This window comes from Cyprinus carpio, chromosome A5, assembly GCF_018340385.1.
Source record: "Cyprinus carpio isolate SPL01 chromosome A5, ASM1834038v1, whole genome shotgun sequence".
NCBI classification, from domain to species: domain Eukaryota; kingdom Metazoa; phylum Chordata; class Actinopteri; order Cypriniformes; family Cyprinidae; genus Cyprinus; species Cyprinus carpio.
Genome location: NC_056576.1, coordinates 11,252,966 through 11,270,160, shown reverse-complemented (window position 1 = coordinate 11,270,160; position 17,195 = coordinate 11,252,966). Strand labels below are relative to the sequence as shown.

At 35.4% G+C, this 17,195-nt stretch overlaps 2 protein-coding genes across 3 annotated transcripts in view; one reads left to right on the top strand and one right to left on the bottom strand.

The window, feature by feature from the left end:
• Positions 1–81: 81 nt before the first annotated feature.
• On the bottom strand, positions 82–8,292 carry ascc2 (activating signal cointegrator 1 complex subunit 2). Its single transcript, XM_042753773.1, is given in 21 exon segments — positions 82–338; positions 341–354; positions 768–862; positions 1,088–1,166; positions 1,501–1,737; positions 1,997–2,116; positions 2,197–2,393; positions 2,504–2,729; positions 3,173–3,247; positions 3,356–3,424; positions 3,523–3,627; positions 3,725–3,796; positions 3,916–4,028; positions 4,163–4,276; positions 4,350–4,417; positions 4,569–4,698; positions 5,202–5,375; positions 5,593–5,751; positions 5,879–5,970; positions 6,609–6,717; positions 8,188–8,292. Coding segments are annotated over 19 exon segments (2,289 nt in total). The 5' UTR covers positions 5,966–5,970; positions 6,609–6,717; positions 8,188–8,292; the 3' UTR covers positions 82–183.
• The window catches only part of LOC109112935 (palmitoyltransferase ZDHHC8B-like), a 62,667-nt gene continuing 53,057 nt past the window's right edge, over positions 7,586–17,195 (top strand). Inside the window, exon 1 of one of the 2 annotated variants that reach the window (XM_042753768.1) lies at positions 7,586–7,734. In XM_042753768.1, coding sequence (XP_042609702.1) covers positions 7,730–7,734 — 5 coding nt within the window. In that variant the 5' untranslated portion in view covers positions 7,586–7,729. Of the gene's footprint in view, positions 7,735–7,802; positions 8,257–17,195 lie in introns of those variants that run through there. The other variant, XM_042753765.1, reaches the window with a different exon arrangement.

The following is a 17,195-nucleotide window of genomic DNA, read 5'->3' as shown; positions in this document are numbered from 1 at the left end:
AAACTTCATAAAAAAACCAACTAATTTTCAATCTGAAAGAATAATAGGTCTATGTAATAGACCAGAGCGTAATTTCATTGCATATCAAACTTGTATAAGTGAGGAGCTACATTAAACTTCAGGTGCTATTTCTGCTTTTAGCTCTCTAAGAATGTGCAATGTGCTGTTGTTAATGTAAATGTCTTAGGAAGGGATCATGCCCTTGTTCCTCTTCCTGTCAGCCATCATTCTGCGACTGTGATTGGCTCCTCTGTTCTTATTCGCTTCTTTTCTGCGACGGTCCAAAATGATCTCTTGTGTCTGGCCCCGTCCCTTTGGCCCACCTACCACATTACTTGCGGTGGTGGTCTATAGCTATCAGGAAAAAAAAACAAGTAAATCAATTAATGACTGACTGATCCATGCTTTTAGGTTAGTTAGATAATAACCAGTGCACATGTGCAGTGTAAGTATATTCCAGTAGGGATGTAACGATTCACCCCAACTCACAATGTGATATGATTCACGATACTGGTTTAATGATACAATTTTCTCACATTTAACAAAATGAGATTTAAGGCAAATTAAAAATGAGAAAGTGTCTTTTTATTATTTCTCACAAAATGCTGCATATTTCCTTGTGAAATTGAAATATCTTTTATGTTAAAACTAAATTAATTTAGCATCTCTACCAACTTAAAATCATCACATATTTTAATTGATTTTTTAACCCGTTTGGGGTGCATCGTTACATCCCTATATTCCAGTCATGGTGTTCTCAAATTTACCCTTTCCTGCTTTGCATAGCAGCTCTCCTGGCCTCGCTTCTCTCTCTGAGGACTGCTGGGTCCTGGAGGAAGTGATCCTTTTTCACAGCCTCATTCTGATCGAAATAACACAAGATCATCATAAATAAACGGAAATGTGCGTAATCTGAGAACCTGAAATTGTTATTTGTTTCAAATCCATCTAATTTCTATTAACAGGAAAAGAGAAAAAGAAAAAAGGCAGGTAGTGAAAGCGCCATGTGATCTATAACAAAACAAAAGACCTGCGTAAGGGACCAAAATGAATTTACACCAAAAAAGAGAAAGTGAATCATTCAAACCTTGTCCTCGTCCTCCTCATCTTCGTCATTCTCCTGAGCCTGTTTGCCTGTTCTGAGAACTTGTGGGGTAGTGAATGGCCTAAAGGAAAAATACTTAAATGTTAACTGAGACGTATATATCAAAATGATTGCAATAATAAACATTACTATAAAAAAAAAAAAAAAAACTAATATTTATGACTTCTATGATTCTTCATTTTCAAACAAGTTTTTTTTTCAGGGAAAACCGATAAGCCATATTGCGATTTTGGTTTTATTTGGATTAATAGTAAAAAAAAATTTTTTTTTATAAATTAAATATTTGCATTGCAATGCATTTCCCGTTCCTCTAACAAAATGGTCTTTGAAAACTCATACTGATAAGCCACATTGGAGGGAGATGCAAGTTTATGTACATTTATCACAGCTCATACCTGCGGTTTAATAGTTCATCCTCTTCATCTAAATCATTGGCTCCTATTTGGTTGGTATCATATGTGTCATCATATTCATCATCATAATCATCCATCCCGAAAGCATTATCACGTTCTCCAGAGGGGTCATTCGCTATGGGAATCTCATCCACCACTATCTGGTAGGCTTGATATCTTGCTCTCTGCTCTTCTATGTGCTGCTTGTCATGGAGCGTGGCACACACACTCTCCCCCTGTCTGAAATACACAGAGATACTCATTTCTAGCTGACACAAACCATCTTTTATAGCTTCAACTGAATATCTCATAAGCCCACTTTCATGCGGTTCTCTGATGTCAGTTTATGATGTACTTGTCAAAGACTATTTTCTTTTGACCAAGTGGATTAACATCAATATTTAGCAGCTTGTTTGACTAATCAGACTAAAATTAGAGTAATGTACTGCAAAGCAGGATAGGGTGATGCTTTTTGAGTGGAATTTTAACTTGCGATGACCTCCGGCCTTCCAAAACGCGACTCATGTCTAGTCGGTCACGGTTGAACACGTCAAACTCGTCATCGTCAAACACATTTGATCTGGTGCTCAGAACTGATGGAAGCTCATTCTTCACAGGCCTACAGGGAAACATTAGTCCATAAGCAACAATGAAGTGGACCTGAACTGAAGCATACAAGTCACTTCAGTTGGACTTTACCTTGCCATTGCCTTGTCCAGTTTGTCAAGAGAAGGAGACAGTTTATCTTCCAAAATGTTGTTGATGACAAGTTCAGAATTGTAGCCGTACTCCTCCAAACATGCCAGTATAAACCCCTCTCCCAAGTCCGGAAGCAAGTCACGTATACTGGACAGCAGAGACTCTAGTTCTCCAGCAGTCAACGTGCACACTGCCCCCTACAGGCCCCAAAAATAAAAGGGTAAAAAAATGACCTTTATTTCACCAGAGGTGGATAAAAACACATTTTTAAAACTTTATAGATATTTTTAGCAGCTAATAAACTCACGTTGTCCCCCTTATGGGGAATGTCAGTTATAGCTTCCACTCCTCTTAACTCCTCTCTGTCTTCCAACACTCCCGCTCCTTCCTTTTGGGAAACTGCTAAATCTCTGCCAGTCTTGCTCTTGGCTCCTGCGCTGTGATTGGCTGATGAGGGGAAGCTTCTCTTTTTCCCCACAGACTCCCATGAAGACTCTACACCTTGCAACAGGTAAGACGTCCTGGTGTCGTCTCTGAGTGGACATCAAGGAGAATAACAGAAAATTGTAGAGAGGAGCTTAAAAAATTTAGAAAAGAGGCATTATTCTAATATTTAAAGATAAAGGCACAATGTTCTTTGTTTTTCTCTACTTGAACAACAGTGTAAATTGGCAGGGATTAACAGCATAATGTTCTGCTGCCAGTGTAATTTGCATGACAATGTTAATGAAATGAACTTTGTACATACATGGTATGTATCGGATATTGGTATTAGAGGAAATGAGCACCAGTATTGGTATCCGTGCACCACTGATTATGAAGCGTGTAGGAAAACAATCAGAAATTAGGACAGGTTATTTCTTGAATAACTAAGGTCATCTTCTCTAGTAGAAGCTTGAAAGATGGCAGAATGCTTCCCCTTTTGTTCCTTTTGAAATCATCATACAGTGTTCCACTGGACCAAAGTAAAGGATACAAATGTGGGAAGGCCTGCTGTAGGAGACTGATGTCATCCGCTATAGGGAACTGTTCATCATAATCTGCCAGGAATCTGAGAGAGAAAGAGACAAACAGTGCAAGGAGAATGCAATTTAGTCACTGGCGGTGACAGATTACATATACAACCATGACCTTGCTGAGAAATGTCTGCATAATTTACCTTTTCTCTTGAAGGAAAGCTGTGAAGTTCTGTAGAAGATCTTCTACGTAGGATACCATGTTTTCAGAGCTGTAAAAAAATCAATGAAACTTAAGATCAAAGATATCTGGTATTCGTTCCCATCTTTGCTTGTTTAATGTGGTTTAAAGCATGTCTTTTTTCCTCACCCCTCCAGTATGGGCTGTAAACATGTGTGTTGGAGCAACAGGTGAGCAATCTCTACCATTTTCTTTCTTGAATGAGATATCCGTCTCCACATGTCCTCCTGTAAACTGAGACAGATTGCATCTAGTTTAACCAATCTGTATAAATTCACGAAAAAATGTGTTGATTGTAAGAGAACATGTCAGTCAAGTTTGCCATTCTAACCTTTTATTCAAATTTCTCTTCTTCACTGCTTTCTCCAGGTCTGGAACTGCCATCTCATAGAATGACGATAATCTACAGTCAGTGAGAGACGCTTCATTCATTGTTTTTGTATCAGTAATATCAGGTATGAAATTCTGCCCTTGAGGACACTGTGTGAATCATAGTTTGGATAGTGTGGATGTATTTGTCACCTGTTAAGAAAGTTGTGTTGTTTGAAGGTAGAACAAGCCTCAGGGAAGGTGTCCAGGAAAGAGTGGATAGTAGTGCAAGTATCACACATGTACAAAACCAAGTCTGCAAGCTCCTACGTAATACATAATACATTTATAAATATAAGTATATTATTTCTGCCTTTTAGGACACTGTGTGAATTAAAGGTAGGGTCAGTACGTGTCTCTGTATTTGTAAAAATGGTTAAGAAAGTTTTGTTTTGGTTACCTCCTCTGGCATGGCAATGGCAGTTAGGCATTTGTTTGCATTCAGTTTGAGGGGTTGACTGTTTCCTGTGTTCTCTGATTGAATACCACACTTCTGTAATATTATATCAAACACCTAAAATACACACACACACAGATTTTCTGGAAGTTCAGCACAATTTGATGAATCTCATGATAACATGAACTACCTGGATGATTGAAGGTAAAGTCTCATTTAGGTCTCCATAATAACTGGGCTGTTGGGTAAAAATGTTCTCTGGAAAAAGTAAAAAAGGATGACATTTTAGCTTTAAATATGGAAACCATTGTGAGTGGAAAAAAAAAAAAAATCAGGTGGGTTCATGAGATATTTATGTATTTTTTGCTAATTATATATGTGTACTATAATACTATCAGATTTTGTGTACCGATCATTTTATGTAGCAGTTGGGAATTTCCTTTCCCAAACAGCACACACAGATCCAGAATTTTGGGAATGTCAAATAGGTAGTTGTTGTAAATAATCTCTGCAAACACTGCAGGGGTTATGAAGTTCTCCTGAGGAAAAAATAAATGAATCGATTTTGAATCCCACTGAATACCAAATATATTGCAATCATATTAATTGAATGTCATTTAATACAAAAAACACTAGCATACATTTACACTATTAGGGGTCAGTAATAATTTTCTTTGGAATGAATGAACGCTTTCATTCAGCAAGGATGCATTAAATTGATCAAAAGTGACAGTGAAGATTTTTTTTTATAATGTTACAGAAGATTTATATTTTAAATAAAAGCTGTTCTTTTGAACTTTTTATTCATCATGGCTGCTTTGCCATCATAGGAATAAATTACATTTTAAAATCTATTCATACATTTTAAGTCTTTGTGATCTTACTGACCCTAAACATTTGAACAGTTTCTACTGTAGGATTTATAGCCTGTCCAAACCCACACTGTACAATGATTATAAATCTTAAACAAATAATATAGTTAGCTAAACAATATAATTTATTTTAAAAAGAGTTTATCGGAGTTCAGGAGTTAATGTTTTACCTTAGACTCTTTGTGCGTAGCCATCCTGAGGAAGACCATGAACACAAAGCGATGAATGTTCCTCTGCATGTCAGCCACAGCTGGACTGGACGAGAGACCAGACGGGTCCAAACCACGCGGAGCATGTCTCAAATAAGAGTCCAAACACCTCTGTAATGACTCATCAAACACCACCTAAATGGAGAAAGAATAAAAAAGAAACAATATGACAACTGCCTGGCCACATGTGATATTATATAATGTAAGGGTCAAAAACAACATTATTATTTTGCTGTACTGTATCTTCATTAGTAGCAGATTTATTTTCTTTGTCAAGAGAAGTATAACTTCATTTTACTAAAATCTGTCTAAACAAATGTTTTATTTATTTTTTTTTTTTAGAGAGTCTAACCTGACACCAGAACTTGTCATGAGGTAAAGCCAGCAGCCACTCCAGATCCTCTGAGATGAACTGAGCATGCTCCAGAAACTGCTCCACCAGCACAGGTGTGCCATCCTCAGGTGGGGGTTTATAGGTTAAGAAACATCTTTCTTCTTTACGGTCAGGGTGCTGATGGGAGACATTAAGGTGGCATCATTGTTCACGTAGCCCATAGAAGTACTGGACTAAAGCGACGGTTCAGGTGTACTCTAGTTAATTATGCAGGAAAAAGACATAAAGTAAAATATTCACTCACCAGTGCTGGTAGGGTGCGTTCTTTGCCTTGTGGTCCAAAGGGCTCAGTCACATGCAGTTCATCTAAAGGCACTTTTGCACACGCCATTTCACCTCCCCAGGTAGAAACAGACTTGCCCTGAGGAAGATGGCCAATAGTAATAATAACTGATAAGACATATTTAATCATTTTATTTGTCTGTATTGTTTGTAAATCATAATTAAATGGTGGGTTTGCGAGATGTTTGCTTAGTTCTGGTAGGTGGTTTGCGAGATGTTATGCTTAGTCGTAGTTGTTACTATTTTGATTGACAGATTCACTGTCTATAGACGGCCACACTGACAGACTAATGCGTGAGAGATAAACAAGCAGTGATATTTTGTCATGGTGGAGATTTTCCTCACAACAGTTGCATTTAATAAGAGATTTTCTGTATTTGATTTTAGACTCGTTACATATTCTGCTGTCTATCTGTAAGATGACGGACTCGCTCTTGCTGCCCGGTTCAACGAGCTCAACATCTTTATTAAACACAACACGACAAACAACAGCAGTTTCCATCATCTGCAAATGATTTTTTTAGTAGAAGGTGGTGATTAATAAAAGCAGAATTTTTTTGTTTGTTGTGACAATGAGGTGGAAACTAAGAAAATTACGCTTTCTTGCGTTTCAATAACAAATGGCATTGTTCATCTTAACAACACGAAATAAAAAATAACATTTATTCAAAGCCAAATGATAAAAATGTCACCTCTTCGCTGAATCTTTCAACAGATGTTTAACAGCTCCAGCTCAAGGCATCGCATCTATCTGCGTGGATTTCCGGTGTTCTCGAGCAGACGTCATTGCAAAATAAAAGTCTGTAAAAAAAAAGAAATAATTAATTATATAAAACTCCATAGAACTTACAGTGTCGTTACATTTTTATTAATTTCATTTCTAAATCTATAACTAATAATGTAAGTAATGTTTTATGTAGTGATATTTACCTCATATTTTTTAAAGAAAGTTGTTGCAGTGTTACAAAATTATTTCCTCTGATCATGTTTTTTAGCTTCCAGTAAGCCTACATTTGCATAGTTGAATGATGAAGACACGAACTTTAAAAATAGTCAGGAGCAATACTGCCGCTAAAGAGAAGTATTGTCATTAGTTTTCCCTTCATAATACCGTTCATATTAAACAACCTCAGTAACGGTTTTTCGAGAGACTTTACATAAAAAAAAGGTTTAGTTCAGTAGGCAGGTTAACTTTAACTGTGCTGTAGGCTTCCACTGCAGCATATACAAATTTTTATTTTCATTAGTTATTGGGCACGTTGTGGTTTGTCCAGTTTCTAATTAAGTAACTTTATTATAGTCAGTTACAAGAAAGTGTATGACTGTCTTACTGCGCTGTAACATTTGTTTCCACGCGGTATTTTGTGAAACGCTGATCGTGAGCTGTTCACAGGAAGCTGTGCGATACAAATGCCTTCAGTTACATTCACTTATTTCTTTTCATTAGTTCACGTGAACGTTGTTTTGTCAAGTTTATTGTCTGAACAACGATTAAATGAACGCATAATATGAAGAAACATCACTGAATATAAAAAAAAATAAAAAAATTAGGAAGGATAAAATAAAGATGAAAAATATTACAAGAGCAGCAGTGCACGTTCTGGTCACGTGAATATTTACACCACACGTGTAAAAATGTTTATAAGAAATCAAGAGGAAACGGGATAATTCTCCAAATCTGCCACCAGAGGTCAAACAAGGCCCATATCACATCACAAACCCACTGAAACGTTGGTTGTGCAGCAGTGGGCAGTGTCCTCCAAACTTAATCTTCCAAATCTCAAATTTCTGTTTTGATATAATATGATTTTAAATGAGGTAGGTTTCATTCTCGATTTCCCTTTGAGTAAGAAGAGGTGCGTGTGTGTGTGTCTCTCAACACCACCCCGAGTGTGATTGCTCCATAGCAAAAGCCCCAGTCTCTTTCCGCCGCTTGCAAACCTCAAGACACGCCAAGGCCCCACTGATGGAGCTCGTGTGTCGCCTTCTCTATTTGCGAAGCGGAGGCTCCACCTTTCAAGCATCGCAGTGACCTCAGCAGTGGGCTGAATTGAGCTGGGTGGGATTTTCAACCTCGTATTCCCGATCGCGTTTTCAAGGATCACGATTTAACGGTGTATGTGACGGAGCGAATGAGCGTTTAGCCGGTTCGCGCTGAACGGTGCAGGATTTGTGTTCGTGTTTGCGCGCATCTAACGACAGCGATCAAATAAACGAGGAATGTGGGATTTACAGAATGCCCAACAGCGTTGGAAAAAGATTTAAACCCACCAAATACATCCCGGTGTCCACTGCCGCCACTCTTCTGGTGGGGTCCACTACTTTATTCTTCGTTTTCACGTAAGTTTGCGGCGATTTCATTCACGCGCTATTTCGAGAAACGCTGGGAGTGATTGTAAGCTGTTCATTGGACTAAGTTTCATGACAGTTAAATGGCCACAAGGCCTGTGATTTGACTAAACGCCTTGAGCTACGTTTCTGATTTCTTCTTTTAAACCTATAGACAGTTGATGTGCGTAATAAGTGTGCATTTTTGGTGGGAGTCTTAAAATGCTAAACGATAATTGGTCATTTCTGTTGATATTTCACATGTGAAATGGGTTCAGCAGTAAAGTCTGGTTTCTTAAAATTCTTGTGCTACAAAATATTATTTTATATGGACTATCAGCATGCTGCCTGTTATTGGAAGCTTGTAGACAGTTTTGTTCTCTTCATTCATTGCACAGATTTTTAAACGTAATGTGCTTTCAAGGTGATAGGTTTTGGCATTCCCCCAGTTTATATAACTGAACGATATTGTATGCATATGATTTCGTAGACATTGCTTAAATGCATATGGCCTCAATGTGCAGAGTGCATGATCTTTGCTTCAAAAGCTTTCTCATACTATGCAAGGCTAAAGTCATTACCAAAGATCAACATACAGTGATCTTTTTGAGTGTATTGATGGCCAGGAAATTGCTTTAACGTTGAGGCGTTCATCAAGCAGTGAGTGTGATAGAGAAGATAGTGACAGGCTTTGATTTACTCTAGCAGTTGTTTGAAGAATCAACTGGCTCATACAGGCTCAGTGTTTTGGATCACTTGTGTTTTAATTATTCTCTTTCAGATTACAGTCTAGAGTACACTGTTTTTATTTGATAATCTTGCAGGCATAAACCCGCTCATAGTGTGTTTTGTAGAATGAGCTTCTTGCTGATTGGGCTGTCATGATTATTTATTATTTTTAAATCGTGGTTCACAAATGGATGGATCACGATTTTTTGCTAAGCTTTTTTTTTTTTTTTTTACCATTTTGACACATTTTTTGTTCTTGCTTTTTCAATTTGAATAGTTATGCGATATGACTCTGCGATGATTTTTTTTTTTTTTTTTTTTTTTTCCAAAATTACAAATATTCAGTATAAAGTGCTGCAGCTGTGACATTAAAAGCCAAAAGCCATGGGTTCCCTTAAGATTTCTTTATAGGTTTTTTGTAATGGTGTGTTTTTTACTTTATGAGTAGAATAAGGTCTGTGGTAAATATAAATTTATGATATTTCAACACATTTCTCTTAAAAATAAATGACATTCACCAATACTGAAAATGTGAATTTTTATTTTTAAGTTCGAATGGCCAAGTATCCTCAAGTTTTGTTTACCACAGACCTTATTTTATTCATTAATTGAAAAATTCCATTTAAAAAAAAAAAAAAAAAAAACCTTGGAAAGTCTCAAGGGAATCCAAATTAGTCTTCTGGGTTTTGACATCACAGCTGCAGCACTCTATAGTCTCATAATTAATATGAGGTCATATAGCCTAATGCATAGTCATTATAAAGGATATAGCAAAATACTGTTTAAAAATTGTTGATTAACTAGCATTGTTTGCAAGCTATGTTGTCGTCCCAGAAGTATTTCATGTCTAATACCCACTTGCATTTGATTTAGGAGATATCTAGGCACTTGTAGGATTTAGGGAATAATTCTCCTACCTGTTTGTGGTGTCTAAAATAAGTTACTTTTACACCACTTAGATTACATTTTAGATTTTTAAATCTGTGCTCCTCAACTAGAGAAAAAGGCCTGTGACGGGAAAAAAGTAGCAAAACTCCAGCACCCATAATGCACCGGGCTTGATCAGACTGTCCATTTTCACGAGAGCCCTGGAGATGTCAAAAGTCCTCTGAATGACATATTTTAAAAATAAAGACTTGATGCAGGTAACAGAAAAATAACTTGCATTGTTCATTTACTTATACTACCAACATTGTAACAAAACAAAGCTGGTTGAAAACTGGTGTGTGAACTCTTTTAATGTTTTTTTATAAAGACTATAATACATTTCTGTGCTGGTTGGGATCATGAGCCCTGAGCAGATGAATGATCAGTGGATTTAGAGCTTGACCACTACTGCTGTATTAATATACTGTTTTGGAAATAGGGGTTTGTTAATGTTGACATTTTTACATGCTAAATTTCCTATGCAAATACTAGGAAACAGACTGGTTTTTCAGTTTCCTCTGGTATCCATTGGTAAGTTAGGTCTGTGTCCAGCATCAGACCTCCAAAACTTCAGTGGCATTTGTATTTAAAACAGCACTCAGGTGCAGCAAAGCTAATGTCAGTACCTAAGGCCACGCTTGTTTACTGACTGCTCACTAGAGAACAGTCGATAGAGTTTCATGCCAACAGAGGCCATGTGATGACTTTCTCCTGAATGTGAGAAGTGATGGGGGATCTGGGTGTTGTCAGGCATTTGCACAGATCTTAACAAGGTTGTTCTCAGTTGGTTTTCCCATATGGCCTCACTACATCACTGCATTTGTGTCGAGAACAGTGGTGTGGAGAGAGGAGTCTTGTGACATTGTCTTTATGATCTTCTCATATAATCATTTATCCATTTGTTTAAGACATTTCTTAGTGGCTTTACCTCTTTCTAAAACATATTATAATTTTTTTTCTGAGATTTAATATCTGAAAATTTGCTAGGTAAACAAGCTAACGGAAGTTTAGTCTCTCATTTTCATAGAGAATGAACTGCTGAAGTGCTCTTAAGAAACGTTACATATGCATGAAAGAAATTAACCTTTGAAGTAATTTGATTTATAATTATGACCAGATCTGCTTTTAGCAGCAAGTCAAAAGAGGAATTATGAAGGAGCAGCATTAAGGACTTCTTTCAGTGCTGATAGATTTTCTGAAAATAGAATTTCACCTTTGTGAGCATGATGTTCAGTATATGAGGGTTTATAGTGATTTGCACATTTATTCATTTCGAAATGAAGAAAAAATTCACATTTGAAACTTTTTTTTTTTTGAATGGTTTGTGTAGCAGTTTTCACTTTTTATATATATATATCTGAAAGCATATCAGTGTGAACTGTCAGATAATGTCCTCCTTTTAATTTGCGCTAACCTCTTTCTCTTGTTCCCTTAAGGGGGACAGATTGGATTAACAGCGGTCTGTGTGCAGATGTCCTGTGGTCTGTAGTATTTCTAAACATTATGGTGACATAATGGGCTGTAGTTTAAATTTAAGGCCGCCAATGAAGTGCTCCTCTCCATTTATATTAATCTTCATTCCCTTCTGTCCTTTCTTGTTAATGGGCCTGTAATATGTTTATGTTGTTCTGTTAGATTTCAAGATAAGCACTTGCACCATGTACAAGAATGTGCACACACAAATATACTAACTCTTCTTGTGAATTCAGTGTTTTAATGTTCTGATGCAGAGTTTGGAAATGTGAATGAAAGGAGGAATTTGATATATTAATTCAACTGTCTGATAACGCACATAGACACTGCTTTTGTTTAGCGAACTGTTTGATATATTAATTCAACTGTCTGATAACGCACATAGACACTGCTTTTGTCACAATTACGTAATCGTTCAAATCGGCAATTAATCGTTCAAAGTTCACTTATGTTATTCTGCAACACTTAAGATATGTTTTTTTTTCTTTCTACATGTTATCTTAAGGGTCTTTCCATTGTTTTTAGTTTTAGTATAACATTATAATACCATTCATATTTTTACAACTTTTTTTATATTTTAAAGAAACCAATCCGATGTATATTTGACATTTGAGGCTTATTACTATAGGAATGCACTAAAGGTTTTTCAGTTAGTGTTTTCAGCTTGTTTGTTTTCATATAAAAATATGGCATGCAGTTGCATCAAAACATGGTATAAACATCATTCAATGTAAAATGTGATAATCGTAATTAATAATCGCAATTACAATTTCAAGGGAATAATCGACAATTATGATTTTTGTCATAATCGTGCAGCCCACTGCTTTTGTTTAGCGAACTGTCAGGAAGAGAATAATATTTGGCTGATGAATTGCCTATAATTCTGTTCATAATGAATCCATCAGGCCGGAGACTCAAACAAAGCAGGCGTGTGCCATTCAGAAACTGCAGTGTGCAGAGAGATAGAGTGATGGGCACAACGGAAAGAGAATGAGGAAGGTGGTTTTAGGGGTAGAAGATAGAGATGTAGCCTCAGTCACATAGAAGATTTGGCAACAATTTCTTTCTTCTTTGGAACACAGAAGAAGATATTTTGAAAATATGTCTTCCATAAAATAAAAGTCATTGTTCTTTTGTGTGCCAAAAACATGCAGTGTTGGTACAACATTATTAGTATTAATATTATTATTATTTATATATATATATATATATATAAATATACATTTAATATATATATATATATATATATATATATATATATATATATATATATATAGATAGATAGATAGATAGATAGATATATATATTGTACATATACAGTGAAAGTCTGTAATGCCTTGGACCCAGCTGAAATTCTTTAAAATATTTTATTTTTTGTTCTGCTGCACAAAAAGAATGTTTTGGTGAGTATAAATAATAACAGAATTTTCATGCCAGAAGTGCATGTGAAACGATACATTAAACATTGTTGCCTTTTTCCTTCTGGTTTCACAGAAGAATGGCATTCAAATATAATCACCACCAGTCAGTAGTCCTAAATCTCCTAAAACTGTTTCATCATCACATCCTCATCACAAATTCTCCAATATTTGCTGCATTATTCATACGCATAGTGCAGATATGGATAATCCGTTTTGATTTCAATCTCACTTTTGTTTTCAGTTGAACAGTGCTGTGCTGCCGTCTTGTCGGTGAATATCCATGGATCTCTAATATATATATAAAACATATTAAATTCAGGGAAGAGCCTGGGGCTAAGAATTCAGAAGTATAGCTCCCATAAATCCAATTTTTCAATATTACTATAACCATAAGGTTGCTCATAAGAATTAGGTGCCAGTAATAGTGAATCTTTATTGTGTTTTCTTTCATATGCACAGAAAGATGGAGAAAGCTTGACCTCAGATCTGTAACTGTTCATAAAGCTCCATGAATACAGACCATAAACTTTAATTATAACCATGAGCAGTTTTTGGATTTAGCTACAGCCTTTTAAGTCTCGTTAATTTAAAATGATTTGTATTTCTTTTGCATTCGCTAGAGGAATCTATGCAAGATGAAAGTTAAACTCTTCTGAAAAGTCTTCATTGCTGTTATCTGTGCATTTTCTGTTTAATGCAGGATATCATAATATGTGTACTGAATGGGGGAAAACTCCATATAATTAAATAAGCAATTATTTATACACACTTCAGGTGTAAGTAAGTGTAAATATAATGAGTATTACAGTGATAGCTGTTCAGTTTTCTGTGGATATTGAAAATACTCTTATAAAGTTATTTTGCATTTACATCTGTGTTTTAGGTATTTTAGTCTTCAGCTACTGCAAAACAAACATTAAATCATACCCGTTTCTTTTAGAACCCTGCATGCTTGCTTAAAACAATAGAACAGCTATGACTCACTCTCACCCTATGTGGGACTCACATTAGAATAGATGTGAGAATCTAATTTTGGACGTCATAGCTCATGTATTACTTAGCTAGAGGCTACATGACAGTAATGAGATCAAATCTGTTTCCCCCGGTTAGTTTTTGCATTAAGTAAATGGGGTGCTCCATGAAGATTGATCAAAATGATGGTGTTAATTTGGTATAGGAAGATTGTCTGTGGCTTAAACTAGTCTGTGAACCCCTCTGAGAAATACAATTATGCCCTGTTATCAGTTACACCAATACATAACCATAAATTTCTAACGTAACATTTTGACACCTGCAGCTGTTGGCTGTCAGTCGAGAGATGAATGATAGATGAATATGTGCATGGGCCTTTTTGCTTTCCTACACACTACCATTCAGAAGTTTGGAGGTGTTTTTGAAACAGTAAGAAGCCATTTCTTATGCTCACCAAGGCTGCATTTATTTAACAAAAATTCATATAGTAAAATATTATTCCACTTTTAAACAACTTTCATATCTATATTCCTAAATCTATCCTAAACATTATCTGTCTGTATATCTAGGGATATGCCGTTAATCAAATTTTCCTGTTGCGATTAATTGCTCATGCTTTTTATCACAGTATTGAAATTTAGTTTAAAAAAGTGCTCAAAATAATATAGTATAATATAGTATAATTAAGGTTAAATACTTTTTTTTTTTCTAATAACCTAAAAATAACTGAACATTTAAATAAAATAAAGCAATACAGAAAAATATATAAAGTTAAAAGTTTTGCACAGATTAAAGTGCAAAAGAGCTATAAAGACCTATAGGTATCACTTTACAATCTCATTAGTTAACCATTAACATTCACAATGAGCAATAGCTTACATTTGCTACAGAAGTTATTAATTTTTGTTAAAAAAATACAAGTCTTAGTTCATGCTTTTTAGCTTTTTACATTTTAACAACGTGTTATTAAATATTGGAATACCTAAGATTAATGAATGTTCAGATAAATTTTTCATTGGCAGTTTATGTTAACCATTGAATTAACTAATGTTAAAAATGAAGCCCTGATGTAAAGTGTGAATTAACAATAAAAAAATCAAAACACTTTCAAACTATATCTAGGCATGTTGTAGTCCAGATTAAAATAGCCAAATACTTAAGTCTTAATACTTAAGTATTTGGCACTGTGTTGAACATCATAGCAAATACACAGATCTGAATGGCTATTTAAAATAATTTAAATATGTTTTAGAAAGTAGCACAGCTGCTTTATTTTTTGGGGTTTCCAGGGTAAGGACTGCATTGTCTGCAGTTTAGCGCCATCTGCTGTCAGAGAGTGAATGTGTTTTCATTCAGCGTGTCTCTCACGTGTTCCCCCATGTGCTTCTCATGCGTGCTTGTTTATAACAGAGCGCACACGCGTCTTTCAAGCACATACAGCGGTGTTGTGCATTTTGACTAGGGATATGCCGGTATCAAATTTTCCTGTTGTGATTAATTGATAATGTTTTGTCACGGTATGCGATATTATTACGGTATTGAAATTAAGTTTTCAAAAAGTGGTCATAATACAGTATAACAGTTAAATAACTTTTTTATAACAGAAAATACTAAACAGTTGAATACAATGAAGCAATACAAAAAATATATTTAAAATAAAATTTTTTACACCGATTAAAGTGCAAAAGAACTTTAAAGACCCCACAGGTATCACTTTACAATAAGACCTCATTAGTTAACCTTAGTTAATGCATTAAACATTAACAATGAGGCAATAGCTACATTTGCTACAGGGGGTTATTAATCTGTTAAAAAATTCAAGTCTTAGCTTATGTAGCTCATTTAATAGCAAAGTTGCAACTTTTCGAATTTAACACAATGTGTTATTAAATATTGGAATACCTAAGATTAATGAATATTCAGAAGTAAATTTCTCATTGGCAGTTTGTTAACTAATGAAGCCCTAATGTAAAGTGTTAATGAACAATAGAGAATTAAAACACTTTCAAACAATATCTAGGGCATGTTGTAGTCCAGATTAAAAATGGAAAAATTTTATGGAAATATATAAATATTATTTTATATTATTTAAATGTTTTAGAAACTAGCAGCAGCTTTTATTTATGGGGTTTCCAGGGTAAGGGCTGCATTTTCTTGCAGTTTAGCGCCATCTGCTGTCAGAGAGTGAATGTGCTTTCATTCAGCGCGTCTGTCCCGTTGTTCCCAAATGTGCTTCTCATGCGCTTGTTTACATCAGAGCTCACACACGCGTCTTAAAGCAGCATACAGCGGTTGTTGTGCATTTTTGACCAGTTGATGGGAAAAGTATACTTAAAATGCATTCCAAATTCGGAATAATTTGTAATATATAATTATTCTCGGTATTTAGAAGTGCCCACGATAACAATACCGTGCATATTCATTAACCGCGATACATCGCATTACCGAATATCGGCACATGTCTAATTTTTGACCAGTTGAATGTGAAGTAGTATTCTTAAAATGAATTCCAAATTCTGAATAATTTTTGTAATATATAATTATTCTCGGTATTTAGTAGTGCCCCAGATAACAATATCGTGCATATTCATTACCGTGATATATCACATTACGGAATACCGGCACAAGTCTACTGTATACTGATGGTTTTGAAAATGAGTCAGACAAATAAGGACCAGGCCATTTAGTCTCATTTCAGCCAGACTTCCCCATAAACATGCCACTCTCCGGTTCAGATAAATGCAGACGGATCAGTATGCTGTCTGTGTGAGGCATTCTGTGTGGATCTATTGGAGACTTGAGATTTTTCATTATACAAAAATGTTGGAGCGTAGAATGTCAGATTCATGGATTCCATGTAATAATTTTTACAAAACATTAGCATCTAATGGCCGCAAAGCATGCTTCAAATGAAAAAAAGAAATGTCCATTTTGTTACCAATGTATTTAATTCACCCCAAAAATTTAAATATGCTGAAAATGTACATACCCTCATCCAAGATGCAGATGATGTTTCTTCATTGGAACAAAATTGGATACATTTTGCATTACATCACTTGCTCACCAGTGGAGTTCTCAACCAGTTTCTCTGCGTGAAGGAATGGGTGCCGTCAGAATGAAAGTCCCAACTGCTGATACAAAGCATCCAATAATCTACATGTAATTCCCACTGTCTCCAGTCAATCAATTAACATCTTGTGACGTGAAAAGCTCTGTGTGTTTTTCCGCAGAAACAACTCCCATCATTAAGAGTTTTAAACTTTAAACCATTGCTTTTTGCTAAAAAAATATGAGTCCCATACTCTATAAGAAGTCCTCTCACATCAAAATCCACCATTTTTGACTGTTTTGTAAACCACTGGTGCTTCAATCTGTGCATACTAAATGGTAATATAATATTTATACTCCTATATATATATATATATATAG